Source organism: Ictalurus furcatus, chromosome 14 (assembly GCF_023375685.1).
Source record: "Ictalurus furcatus strain D&B chromosome 14, Billie_1.0, whole genome shotgun sequence".
Classification (NCBI taxonomy): domain Eukaryota; kingdom Metazoa; phylum Chordata; class Actinopteri; order Siluriformes; family Ictaluridae; genus Ictalurus; species Ictalurus furcatus.
In genome coordinates this window covers 25,163,198-25,178,181 of record NC_071268.1, presented here as the reverse complement: position 1 = coordinate 25,178,181, position 14,984 = coordinate 25,163,198, and the positions used below count along the sequence as shown (strand labels likewise).

The 14,984-nt window shown below is 38.7% G+C and overlaps 3 gene segments (V, D, J or C); 1 reads left to right on the top strand and 2 right to left on the bottom strand.

Annotated features, from left to right (window-relative positions):
* Positions 1-1,944: 1,944 nt before the first annotated feature.
* On the bottom strand, positions 1,945-2,495 carry LOC128617764 (probable non-functional immunoglobulin kappa variable 6D-41). The segment is given in 2 exon segments: positions 1,945-2,309; positions 2,432-2,495. Coding segments are annotated over 2 exon segments (414 nt in total).
* A 2,894-nt stretch (positions 2,496-5,389) lies between these two features.
* LOC128617763 (Ig kappa-b4 chain C region-like) lies at positions 5,390-8,433 on the top strand. The segment is given in 4 exon segments: positions 5,390-5,395; positions 5,669-5,730; positions 7,156-7,190; positions 7,889-8,433. Coding segments are annotated over 4 exon segments (414 nt in total).
* A 5,451-nt stretch (positions 8,434-13,884) lies between these two features.
* On the bottom strand, positions 13,885-14,434 carry LOC128617762 (Ig kappa chain V region 3381-like). The segment is given in 2 exon segments: positions 13,885-14,258; positions 14,380-14,434. Coding segments are annotated over 2 exon segments (423 nt in total).
* Between the last annotated feature and the right edge of the window lie 550 nt (positions 14,435-14,984).

Below are 14,984 nucleotides of genomic sequence, written 5' to 3'. Positions count from 1 at the left end.
CAAAGTCACCAAACTGCGAGTGGCACAAGACTCTTAGCTGCAAAATGATATTTGTGCCACTACTGTAACAGTACTTTAGTCTACAAATACAAATCTACATCGTTACCTCTGCGTTAAACTTAGTTTCTTTTCCTACTCTGCTCCTGCGTGTCATTCCCTCCATGTGCTCTTCACATCTCTTCCCCACTCCTTCCTCTCTTTTCTCCACTCCCCAACAAAGGTGATCTCTGATTGGCTAAGAGTGTAACTACACAGAAAACATATCGGCTTAGACTACTCTACGGAAAACAAATTACAATTCACCCCCGAAAAAAGGATTATGTGAAATGTAGTTTTCATTGAATTTACCCAGATATGTAATAAGCACTTTATTTATTTAGCTGTATTTTGGAAGGTACCTACAAGATGATTACACAATTGAGAGGCAACAACAAGCTCAAGTATTTTTGCAAAAAAAACCCGGAAGATTTGAGATGGTACGAAAATTGTTAAAGTCATCCACGGCAGCATTTTCCTTCTTTGGTACTGGTATAACAGCAGCAGGCTTTAGTACTTTAGTACAAAAAACTTTTCTGTAGCTGACTGACTTTAAGTCAGTGACTTATGATGGCGTAGAAACGAACACATCCTTCAGAGGCTGCTGAGCGAAAGGCTAAACAGGCACGCAAAGAAAGTGCAGCTCGTGATGCAGGTGTGTGAGTTATCATCATCTATTTTGGAGTGATTGTACTGTACTCTAAAAATGAACTGGGCCTTGTTCTGTCGATCAGAGTCATTTCAGGATAGATCATTTGCTGGTTTATTCTGAGTTCAAAAGAGCGTGAGCACCGTGGACGCGTCGAGACTGTCAGACACTTTGAATTCGCACGTACAATGACATTGCATCGGGATCGAAAGAAAAATACTAAAGTAAAAGTAAAGAAGTTTGTATTCAAAATCAAAGAGTAAACACCCTAAAGTATTTTAAAAAACGTTCCTCAACTGTCTGTGTATCTTCTAAATTGTGCTGATGTTTACATTACTGCTCTAACATAATATTTCAATTAGTTTTCAAATCATAAATATTATTGTTATATTTAATAAAAAATAAGCATACAATTTTATGTAGAAATGAACTATTCTTTCTGTGTAGTAGATTGTCTCTTTCACTTCCACTAGCAGTTGATTTGTGTATATAGTGCATATTTAAGGTATTGCACTACAACACATAATATGACTATATCTATAGTCTATATAGGTTCAATAGGAGGGGGAAATCCTGTCCTTACCCAGCTTGTTAAAAACCATAAAGGCACTGATGTTCATTTACTGAAGTGGTGTGCAGGAAGTGTTCATCTGTTATTATTTGCTGGCAATGTAATGGTGTTTTGTATTTTTTTTCTCATGTTACTGTATAGAGTTGGCAAAGCTGTTCGTTATCTCAAATAATGGATTTGTGTGTTACTATAAATTACTTAATAAATTATAGCAAAAAAAAAAAGTTGAATCAAGTTAAGTTAACATTTTAAAGTAATGGGAAAAAAACATGTTGTCATAGGAGGAGTGCGGGGGGCCTCCAATATAAATTTTGCCTAGGGCCTACAAATGTTTAGAACCAGCTCTGTGTGTCTGTGTGTGTGTGACTGGTGGATCACGTCTATCTACAGGATATTGGAGGAAGAGTGAGTTTATATAAAGGGAGTGAATATAGATAGACTAATATCACATAGAACTATTTTTTACAGTTTGCACCATGACAGTTTAAAACATCAGGAAACTATTTATCTTACAGTATTGGACGTGATGGACTGTGTGCTGTGTGGTGTGATGATTATTGAGAGATTTCTAATGTGAGTTGTGAGTTAGTGTGGTGTGGTTCCTCTCCTCCACAGAGTGTCATTGTGTCGTATCACATCCTCCAACTCAGCACCTGCAGTCGCTCCCAGCTGCAGCAGTGCAGTCTCTCTACAATCTGACTGAGGGAGGTTTTTGTACGACTCTATAACACTGTGTGAACACATTGCCACTGTGGGTACTCTGACAGTAATAATCTCCTGCATCTTCAGTCTGGACTCCACTGATGGTCAGAGTGAAATCAGATCCAGATCCACTGCCACTGAAACGAGCTGGAAAACCCGACTGTAGCTGATTCGCAAACTTAATCAGAAGTTTAGGAGCTTCTCCAGGTTTCTGCTGATACCAGTATAACCTTTCACCATGTGAGTCCTTGTACACTGCCTGACTGGTTCTACAGTTGATGGTGACTGTTTCTCCTGGAAGAGCAGATTTCACTGCAGGAGTCTGAGTTACTGTGACTTGACCGCTGCATTCTGAAAAAAAATAAATAATAATACACCTTATAATATTAGTAAGTGAAATATTATAATAGAAACAATGAGTGTATTTGTATGAACAGATCATTGTAGAGATAAAATATGAAGCAGTGTCTGACCTTGAGTCCAGAGGATCAGCGTCCAGATGAAGACGGGGATCAAAGTCATGGTAGCTGTGGGTGAAGTTGCTGTAGCAGCAGCTCTCAGTCATGAAGTGTTAAAGTCACAGCGCTATAAACACTCCCAGAGCACTGAAGCATGTGCTGCCAATGCAAAGTGTCCTCTAAGTATGGAAACTAATTTGTCAGTTGTTTCAAATGTGAGTATGACAGCATGGAAACGACATATGGATATAAAAAATCTACACACGCTTGATAAAATGGCGGGGTTTTGTTATTTAAATTTTTTTTAAATGAAGTTAAACCATGTCAGAGCCTTTTTCATCTTCATTGTGACATTGCAACATATAAAAATCAATTGACAAACAACCACAAATGTTTTAGAGTTAAGGAAAAAAAATTAAAAACATCCAATACCCATCTTGCATTAGTGTGCACACCCTTTTATATAACTGGGAATGTGGCAGTGTTCAGAATCAACCAGTCACATTCAAACTCGTGTATGCTAATTAGTATACACCTTATGTCAATTAAAGTGACTGATTAAACCCAAATAAAGTACCTATAGGATTTCCTGGTAACATCCAACAGGAAAAACCATGGGCCTCAACGAGCTTACAAAGCAGGAACGGGTTCTCATTCTTGAAAAATATCAATCAGAAGAGGGTTACAGAAGGCAGTGGATATACCATGGAACAGTATAAAGACAATAATCAACCAGTGGAGAAAATATGGCAGAACAATGACATGAAGTCCCTCTAAAAGTGATGAGCAAACTGGTCAGGAAGGCTACCAAGACGCCTACAACAACATTAAAAGAACTGCAGCAATTTCTGGCAAGTACTGGTTGCTCCCTACATGTGACAACAATCTCACAAAATTCTTCATGTGTCTGGGCAATGGGGTAGGGTGGCAAGATAGATACCACTTTTAACAACAACACCAAAAAAACATCATCTAAGCCTGACTAAAGATTACAAAGAAATACATCCAATCTCCCAGAACTGTGTGGAATAATGTGTTCGGATCTGACGAGACCAAAGCTGAACTTTTTGGCAACAATACCAAAAAATATATTTCATCCAAAAACAAAAGAAAGAAACAAACAAAAAACCACATCACCAAAAGAACTCCATCCCCTCAGTGAAGTAGGTAGGCAGCAGCGTCATGCTTTGGGGCTGCTTATTTCCAGCTGGAACTGGGGCTTTAATCAGGGAGGAGGGAATCATGTATGGCTCCAAATACCAGTCAATTTTGCCAAAAAACCTTAAGTCTTCTGATAAAACACCCAAGATCAAAATGAATTTCACCTTTCAGCATGACAACAACCCAAAGCACACCCCCAAATCAACAAAGGAATGGCTTCAGCCAGAGTCCAGATCTAAATCCAATCGAAACTGCGGTGGATGTCCAGTCAATCTGACAGAGGTAGAATGCCTTTGCAAGAAAGAAAGGAAAAATATTGCTAAGTCAAGACGTGCCAAACTGACTATTTTTAATAAACATTAATAAACATTATATTTTATAATGACTCTTACCCAAAAAGATTGAATGCTGTGATAAAATTTAAAGGTGCTTTAACGAACTATTAATTTAGGGGTGTGCAAACTTACACAACCAGGTTATTGCACATTTTTTATTTTTTTTTTTTCCGAGGAAGATGATTCTTGGTGTTTTTCACTTTAATTGATATGCTGCAGTATCACAATAAAGATAGAAAAAGCTTCTGAAATGATTGATGTTGATTTAATTTTTTTTATATCACAAAAACCTACCATTTTAACAGGGGTGTGTAGACTTTATTCCCACTGTATGTGTTTGGTCTGAACAGAGATCATATCAGACCAGCAGTAGAGAATTTTCTCAAATATATACAGAAAAGAGAATTATGTGTGTAACTGGCAGTAGCAAGATAGATGACATCTGTCCAAGTAAATGTGTGCTTATACACTGCCTTGCATTCTGTAAGTATTCACCAACCCTTGAGCTTTTCATTTTCTGGTGTTACAACCTAGAACTGAAATGTTCTTTGTTGTGAATAAATGTCATGAATCTAAACAAAATAGCACATAATTGCAATTAGAGATCCACATGGTCTCACTGGAAAAGTATCGATCTTGGTTTGGTAAAAACATCCCAAAGTTTGAACATACCACAGAGCACAATTAAATCCATTCTTATGAATTAATACAAATATGGCACTAATAAGACTCTGCCTAGAGGAGGATTTCCACCAATAATCAGAGACCAGGAAAAGAAGGGCATTAATCAGGATGCAGCCAAGAGGCCAAAGGTAACTGTCAACATAATGCTACCACCATCATGCTTCACTATGAACATTGTTCCAAGGTCTTCCAAGGATTTCATATGGCTTCCATAATGAACTTGTTCGTCTTAGGATGCTGTTTAAGTACGTTCTCTAACCAACTCTGGGTCCTTTCAGGAACTGCTGGATTTATATTGAGTTCATGTGCCACTGATGGACGCTATTCAACTAATTATATCACTTCTGATGGGAACTGGTTGCATCAGAACAAATTTAAGGATTTCTCAGCAGTGGGGATGAATATTTGTACAATCATAATTTTTACAATTTTTTAAATTGGACGTTTAGTCCCAGTAAAGTGCATTCAGTTCCAGGTTGTAACACTACAAAATGTGTAAATGGGCAAGGAGCGTGAATACTTATGCAACTGACACTGTATACACTTCAGGGCCAGTAATGTCAATGTGTGATGCATCAGATGTGGTCAAACAGTAAACAGCTTCATTTAAGTTTTCTTAGAACAATGCCTAGGAGACAATTAACAATATGTATTACTTGTGCACCATTTCAATTTTGGGCTCAGAGGAGACCAACAGTAAGCCGTGGCTCCTGCTCGAGATACTGCCTCACCATGACTGAGCTGTGTCTGTGTTCTGGTAGCCAGATTTGGATGAGTTCATCACCATTATTCCATGGCGGTACATGTGGCATTACTAGTTTTCTATCGGCAAGCGGCCAGAAAGAGAAATAATACAAGCAAATGAGGTAGAAGGTAAATTCATATGTATATTAATATAATCTATTCCTTGTAAAGACTGATAAAGGCCTTCAGATCTCATCCTAAATCTTTATTTGCTGATAGTATTTAATTGAAATTTAACAAACTAAATACTCAGTATTCATATCATGATTATTGAGAGATTTCTAATGTGAGTTGTAAGTTAGTGTGGTGTGGTTCCTCTCCTCCACAGAGTGTCATTGTGTCGTATCACATCCTCCAACTCAGCACCTGCAGTCGCTCCCAGCTGCAGCAGTGCAGTCTCTCTACAATCTGACTGAGGGAGGTTTTTGTACGACTCTATAACACTGTGTGAACCAGTAGCCAGAGATGGCATGGTAACTCTGACAGTAATAATCTCCTGCATCTTCAGTCTGGACTCCACTGATGGTCAGAGTGAAATCAGATCCAGATCCACTGCCACTGAAACGAGCTGGAAAACCCGACTGTAGCTGATTCACAAGTTTAATCAGGAGTTTAGGAGCTTCTCCAGGTTTCTGCTGATACCAGTGTAATAGGTCACCATATGAACTGTGATGATACACTGCTGGATTGGTTCTACAGTTGATGGTAACTGTTTCTCCTGGAAGAGCAGATTTCACTGCAGGAGTCTGAGTTACTGTGGCTTGACCTCTGCATTCTGAAAAAAATATTTGTAATGTAACATAAATTTTACGTAAGTGAAATATTATAATAGAAACAATGAGTGTATTTGTATGAACAGATCATTGTAGAGATAAAATATGAATCAGTGTCTGACCTTGAGTCCAGAGGATCAGTGTCCAGATGAAGACCGGGATCAAAGTCATGGTAGCTGTGGGTGAAGTTGCTGTCGCAGCAGCTCTCAGTCATGAAGTGTTAAAGTCACAGCGCTATAAACACTCCCAGAGCACTGAAGCATGTGCTGCCAATGCAAAGTGTCCTCTAAGTATGGAGACACCGTTACCAAATTCCCCCAATCTTACTGTAAATCTCACACTACTACAGAGTTACTGTGTGAATTTAGCTTCTGGGGTCAGATGGAGATTTTCTGGAAAACACTTTTAGGTCTAAGATGCATAAATAAGTGAATTAGAGAGAGAAGCTTAAACTTTCACTGGATGGTGTTTGTACCGAATGTTAATGAGTTTCTCACTGTAGTGGATTTATGGTGGAAGAAGCAGCATCAATGTTGGCAGTGAGTAAATACACACTAATATTTTGACTGTAAATGAATGATTAGATTATTGTAGGACTTAAACATCATATCATAACTTTATATCAGTCTACAGAGGAGTGGAGAATTATTCTCACTTTAGCTCAACACATTCAGTCGTATATTGCAAAGTTATCATTAGTACATCAGCATTTTTACTCAGTGATGCATTGTGGGTAAAACCTGTGCATCTGCAGATCTCCATTTTGTGAATTTTCAGCTTTTAGTTTGTGTAATTTATTTGTGTGAATTACTCACTAGCTGCATCCTCAGTTTAGACTGACAATCTTGATGTTTAAAAAGAGAAAAAACACAAAAACGTAATAAAACAGTCAGAGAGTTAGTGTATTAATCAGCTGATGTGAACAGAAGTTGGTGTTTTGTAGCTGTTTTGTAATAAGAGGTTTAAATGGATGGAGAGAGCAGTGAGTTTAGAGCAGCAGGGTTTTTGTACGGCCACTAAACCTGTTTGTATCACTGTGGAGGACTTTCGGTGGAGGAACTAAACTGTCTGTGGGCCGTAAGTAACCTGTTTATTAATGACTGAAATAGAGTGTGTTCAGATTAATGACTGAAATGGAGTGTGTTCAGATTAATGACTGAAATGGATTGTGTTCAGATTAATGACTGAAATGGAGTGTGTTCAGATTAATGACTAAACTAAATTGTGTTCATTTTGTTTCTCATTTTTCTTATTTTAGAAGTTTGAGAAAATGTATCTGACTTTAGTGCGAGTAGCTCAATTTATTTTAAATCTACAAACAAAATAGAATTTGTTGTTTGTGTATATTACTGACTTTTTTTGTTGAGTTACACTAACTATATTTAACTATATTTAATATCTCAGAGACTGTGAGTCCATAAACAGAGTTAAATGTGGAAGCATGAACTGAATTTACTTAAATAATAAATATGTTGTATTTTAAATGCCGTTTATTCTTTATAAAATAATTGTAATATTTCAGATTATTGAATATTCTGTACAGTTAGATTTGAACTTCCACTGATCACAGTAATATAAATCATTATAGATTTAAGATGTAAAAGTATTTGAATTGAATGTGAAACGTTTGTGATGCTCCACTGAACTCAGTTCTGCTCTGTAAGATATAAAGGGAAGTGAAACACACACAGCGAGCTGAAATGAAGCCTGAGTGACTGACAGCTGTCCGTTCCTTTCTCAACTGTGTGTGTGTGTGTGTGTGTGTGTGTGTGTAGGCCTCACCCAGCCCAGTGTGACGGTGTTGCCCCCCTCCAGTGTGGAGCTGCAGCAGGAGAAGGTCACACTCGTGTGTGTGGCCTACAAGGGCTTCCCCTCGGACTGGAGGCTGAGCTGGAAGGTTGATGGGAGCAGCTGGAGCTCGGGGGAGAGCCGCAGCACCGCAGTTCTGCAGGCGGACGGCCTCTACAGCTGGAGCAGCACTCTGAGCCTCCACCCGTGTCAGTGGAGGAACAAGGTGGTGACCTGTGAGGCCTCCAAGGACAACCAACCACCTGTGGTGAGCACAGTGAACACAGAGCAGTGCTGAGAGCTGTGAGCTCACACACACGTTACTCAGCTCACCTTCTACTGCTTCACTGTGTGTTCCATGTGGCCTTTACTGCTCAAATGTCCCACTTTCATCATTTCATTCGAGTTATTGACATGTGAGCTCACACACTCCTCACTTTAACTCAGATCTTCTTCTTATCACCTAAATATGTGTTAAGTGTGTGTATCACTGCAATGTCCTGCTTTGAATTATTAATAAAAGCCTTTTGAATCAGTAAACACTTTTGCTGCACATTATTGATTATGCACATCGTACACAAATCACCAATGCATCTCTCAGTATATGAAAAATACATAATAATAATAATAATAATAATAATAATAATAATAATAATAACACTTGGTTTTACACCATATAGTATATAAAATATAACTATATAACCTTTGGCTGTAGAATTTTCTAAGTGTCCTGTATATTGAATTGTCTTCAGCCTGAACTAATGGAGAGAAAGCATCTACACTGAGGATGTGGTTGAGTGAGATTAAAGTGGTAAAGCATTTTAATTTAAAAGAGCTTGTGGGAAATTTCATGTTACTTTCACCAATCTGCTAGTTGGGGACTGGTGTGATGGTGTTGGAAATGCTGTTACACCTACTGTATTAATCACGACTGTTCCCCTGTATGTTACTCACACTGAAGTGTAATAAATATTCATTTACAAAAAATCATAAGTATTCCTTATATAGTGAATTTCCCCACACCAAGAGACACGTTACACTTTAAACATCAGTATGTACCTAGAATGTATTAGTTAGCCCACAGCTTCCAATCCCTGGTCCTGGAGTGTTCCCTGTCCTGCACATTTTAGTGTTTTGTCTGCAGTAACACACTGAAGCGCTGAAATGTGCAGGACTGGGGTTACTGGGGTGGACAATGGGTAGACCAGGGTTAGGAACCTGTGAGTTAGGCAATATGAGGAGTACTCGGAGGAAACTCCACACACACACAGGGCAGCGGCGGGGATCGATCCCCCAACCCTGGTGGCGTGATCCAAACATGCTAACCACTCAACCACCGTGCACCCCATGCTATATTTTCAAACGATTAAAACAAAAAACAAGGTAATAAACCCTGCCTGAGAGAGTCACAGCTGATCTTTGTGAGTTCAGTTGATGTTTCTGACTACACAAGCAAGATGGTTGAATTTAATTAATGATAGATTCTGCACACGAGCATTTGATGAGGAAGGTTTTGTTTTGGCCCCAAAAGTTCTGGAAACCAATAGATCACACGCACAGACCGATGTAAAAGAATTGTGTCAATTGAATAGGTAGGTGTGTGCAAGGCAGGCACTACCTATAGGCAGAGTAGGCAATTGCCTAGAGCCTCGGGATTGGAAGCGGTACACAAAATAAGCAGTACACAGAAAAATAAAAAAATATAAAAGTTAATAATAATAATAATAATAATAATAATAATAAAAGTAGGCATCAGCAGTCATATCCAAGGTTAAAAAAGTGTGTCTTAAGTTCAGGTTTAAAAATGCCAAAGGTCTGAGCTTCGCTAAGTTCGAGAGGAAGAGCGTTCCAAAGGGAAGCAGCATAAACAGAAAAAGCCCTGTCACCCATAGATTTTAAGCTCGTTAGTGGAACAGTTAACAGATTACACTGTGAGGAGCGCAGTCTGCATGTAAGGAATTTTAAAGCAGATATGTAATGAGGAGTGAAGCCATGTAATGCCTTGTATGTCAACATCATAATTTTAAAATCGACACGGAACCTGTCCGGGAGCCAGTGCAAGGACTTTGGAACAGGAGTAATATGATCGCATTTCCTGGTCCCAGATCCTGGCAGCAGACTTTTGTACGTATTGCAGTTTATTGATTGTGGATTTAGACACTCCCTCTATATCACGGCGTTATAGTAATCTAGCCGAGTGACAACAAATGAGTTAATCAGCTTTTCAGCCACAGAGAAGTTTAGCATAGGCCGCAGTCGAGCTATATTTCTGAGGTGAAAAAAGGATGCTTTAACTGCTTTTTTGCTCTGAACAAAAGAATCAAATGTAACGCTGGTATCAAAAATTACTCCAAGGTTCCTCATTTTACTTTGGGTCTCTAGAACAGAGCCATCAACAAACAGAGACAGTTGACCAGCTTTGAGAATTTGATGACGGGAACCTACAAGCATAACTTCGGTTTTCCCGCAATTCAGGCACAGAAAATTCTTATTTATCCACGTTTTTATCTCAGAAATACAGTCAGAAAGAAAACAAACATCAATGTTTTCACCAGATTTTGAGTGAATGTAGATTTGGGTATCATCAGCATAAAAGTGATAACGGAGGCCGAGCGATCGCAGCAGATGCCCAAGTGGAGATAGAGAAATATTGAAAAGTAAAGGACCTAAAACTGATCCCTGAGGAACACCAGTGAGCACAGAGCTAGTGTCATACCTGTAACCACCCACAGAAATAAACTGAGAATGGTCAGTAAAATAGGATTTAAACCAGTTTAAAACTGTCCCAGACACACCAAAAACACTTTCAAGGTAGGTAAGTAAAAGACCATGATCCACAGTATCGAAGGCGGCTCTAAGATCAAGAACAATAAGAACAGAAGTACCTCCAGAATCAGAGGCCATCAACAAGTCATTGGTAACTTTGACCAACGCCGTTTCAGTGCTGTGAAATTTACGAAAACCTGACTGAAGGGGTTCTAAGAGCTTATTAATTGTAAGATTGTAACTCCTTCTTGGCACTGGAAGTGTAATATTAGATGAGATTACTACTTTAAAAGGTTTTACTTAACAGGATCCTGAGTACTTAGCAGTTGATGGTGAATTGGCTTAAATTCTCTTTACCAGTAGATGGTATTATCACAGGCATAAGTAACTACAAAGGAATAATCAAGAAATAACAGCGCTGTGCCTCCACTGAGGAACTACTTCACTCACATACTATGAGCTGTATGGGTATTCCCCAGAAACAAATGTCATGAATGTCAAATATCTACAAACCTTATTAAAGTGAAAAGTTCAAAGCAACCAAGTAATATGTATAACAAAAATAAATTTATTTTCCTATATTCTGTTTTTTTCTGTGCTGTATTCAATCGTTTCTCTTTTTATGTTTTCTTAAGATATCACCTCATGCCTTAGTCTCAAAAATGCAAATACTCATTTCATCCTCTCACAAGAACATACCAGAGTTAACCAATGCCTCAGCTGGTTTTGGCTAAACAAACATTAAACAGGTTACAGTTGAATGTAATTTCTAATTTTGACACAATTAACAGTATAGTTTTGGATTTAAACTGTTCAGACTTTTGTAAATGTTCAAAAGTTTACCAAGCGCTTGGGTTTTTTGGGGGTTTTTTTTGTGGCCCATGAGATGGTGCACATACAAAAAACACCTCCTTGGCTCCTATAATGAACTGCTACTCAAAACTCTCCATTACTCATGCATCTCGAAGAGGAAAATTTGTGGAGTTAGAGGTAACGAGCTAGGTGAATGCAGCAGTTGTAAGCAAGGTTCAACAGATAATAGTCTGTTCAGCAACGCAGGTCTGGCGGTGGAGTCCCTCCTTACATGGCCGTAGTTACAGTTGCTAACTAACAGTCCTCCACAGTCCTCGTCTCTCCAGTAACACGGTGAAAACTGCGGCTGGCGTTTACAGCTGCCCGTCTCTCACAAAGGCACTAGCTTAAATGTCCACGGGTTACAGTTTATACTTAGCACTTGCTCAAAGCTAGAGAGAACAACAAACGCTGATAACCTAGCTGCACTTCACTTAAAACTACAGGTCACAAAGTCACCAAACTGCGAGTGGCACAAGACTCTTAGCTGCAAAATGATATTTGTGCCACTACTGTAACAGTACTTTAGTCTACAAATACAAATCTGCAAATCGTCACCTCGGCGTTAAACTCAGTTTCTTTTCCTGCTCTGCTCCTGCGTGTCATTCCCTCCATGTGCTCTTCACATCTCTTCCCCACTCCTTCCTCTCTTTTCTCCACTCCCCAACAAAGGTGATCTCTGATTGGCTAAGAGTGTAACTACACAGAAAACATATTGGCTTAGACTGCTCTACGGAAAACAAATTACAATTCACCCCCCAAAAAAGGATTATGTGAAATGTAGTTTTCATTGAATTTACCCAGATATGTATTAAGCACTTTATTTATTTAGCTGTATTTTGGAAGGTACCTACAAGATGATTATACAATTGAGAGGCAACAACACGCTCAAGTATTTTTGCAAAAAAAAATGGAATATTTGAGATGGGACGAAAATTGTTAAAATCATCCATGGCAGCATTTTCCTTCTTTGGTACTGGTGTAACAGCAGCAGGCTTTAGTACTTTAGTAAAATAAACTTTTCTGCAGCCGACTGACTTTAAGTCAGTGACTTATGGTGGCGTAGAAACGAACACATCCTTCTGAGCTGCTGAGCGAAAGGCTAAACAGGCACGCAAAGAAAGTGCAGCTCGTGATGCAGGTGTGTGAGTTATCATCATCTATTTTGGAGTGATTGTACTGTACTCTAAAAATGAACTGGGCCTTGTTCTGTCAATCAGAGTCATTTCAGGATAGATCATTTGCTGGTTTATTCTGAGTTCAAAAGAGCGTGAGCGGCGTGGACGCGTCGAGACTGTCAGACACTCTGAATTCGTACGTACAATGACATTGCGTCGGGATCGGGAGAAAAATACTAAAGTAAAAGTAAAGAAGTTTTAATAAAAATCAAAGAGTAAACACACTAAAGTATTAAAAAAAAGTTCCTCAACTGTCTGTGTATCTTCTAAATTGCGCTGATGTTTACATTACTGCTCTAACATAATACTTCATTTAGTTTTCAAATCATAAATATTATTGTTATATTTAATAAAAAATAAGCAGACAAATTTTATGAAGAAATGAACTTTTCTTTCTGTGTAGTAGTTTGTCTCATTCACTTCCACTAGCAGTTGATTTGTGTATATAGTGCATATTTAAGGTATTGCACTACAACACATAATATGACTATATCTATAGTCTATATAGGGCCAATAGGAGGGGGAAATCCTGTCCATACCCAGCTAGGAAAAAACCATAAAGACACTGATGTTCATTTACCGAAGTGGTGTGCAGAAAGTGTTCATTTGTTATTGTTTGTTGGCAATGTAATGGTTTTTTGTATATTTTTTTTCCATGTTACTGTATAGAGTTGGCAAAACTGTTCGTTATCTCAAATAGTGGATTCGTGTGGTACTGTAAATGAATTACTGAATAAATTACGGCAAAAAAAAAGTTGAATCAAGTTAAGTTAACATTTTAAAGTAATGTGCGGGGGAGGGCCTCCAAATGTCTAGAACTGGCTCGGTGTGTGTGTGTGTGTGTGTGTGTGTGTGTGCGTGGGACTGGTGGGATCACGTCTATCTACAGGATATTAGATGAAGAGTGTGTTTATATAAAGGGAGTGAATATAGCTAGACTAATATCACATAGAACTATTTTTCACAGTTTGCACCATGACAGTCTAGAAAATCAGGAAACTGTTTATCTTACAGTAGTGGACGTGATGGACTGTGTGCAGTGTGGTGTGATGATTACTGAGAGATTTCTAATGTGAGTTGTGAGTTAGTGTGGTGTGGTTCCTCTCCTCCACAGAGTGTCATTATGTCATATCACATCCTCCAACTCAGCACCTGCATTCGCTCCCAGCTGCAGCAGTGCAGTCTCTCTACAATCTGACTGAGGGAGGTTTTTGTACGACTCTATAACACTGTGTGAACAGGTTGGTGCTACTGATATAATGGAAACTCTGACAGTAATAATCTCCTGCATCTTCAGTCTGGACTCCACTGATGGTCAGAGTGAAATCAGATCCAGATCCACTGCCACTGAAACGAGCTGGAATACCCGACTGTAGCTGATTTGCTTTTATGATCAGTAGTTTAGGAGCTTCTCCAGGTTTCTGCTGAAACCAAGCTAAAGGTTGATAACCCCAACTTTGGTACACCTGTGGATTAGTTCTACAGTTGATGGTGACTGTTTCTCCTGGAAGAGCAGATTTCACTGCAGGAGTCTGAGTTACTGTGACTTGACCTCTGCATTCTGAAAAAAATGTGTAATAATACACCTTATAATATAAGTACGTGAAATATTATAATAGAAACAATGAGTGTATTTGTATGAACAGATCATTGTAGAGATAAAATATGAAGCAGTGTCTGACCTTGAGTCCAGAGGATCAGTGTCCAGATGAAGACGGGGATCAAAGTCATGGTAGCTGTGGGTGAAGTTGCTGTAGCAGCAGCTCTCAGTCATGAAGTGTTAAAGTCACAGCGCTATAAACACTCCCAGAGCACTGAAGCATGTGCTGCCAATGCAAAGTGTCCTCTAAGTATGGAGACGCCTTTACCACATTCCCCCAATCTTACTGTAAATCTCACACTACTACAGAGTTACTGTGTGAATTTAGCTTCTGGGGTCAGATGGAGATTTTCTGGAAAACACTTTTAGGTCTAAGATGCATAAATAAGTGAATTAGAGAGAGAAGCTTAAACTTTCACTGGATGGTGTTTGTACTGAATGTTAATGAGTTTCTCACTGTAGTGGATTTATGGTGGAAGAACCAGCATCAGTGTTGGCAGTGAGTAAATACACACTAATATTTTGGATGGTAAATTAATGATTAGATTATTGTAGGACTTAAACATCATATCATAACTTTCTATCAGTCTACAGAAGGAGTGGAGAATTATTCTCACTTTAGCTCCACACATTCAGTCGTATATTGCAAATTTATCATTGGTACATCAGCATTTTTACTCAGTGATG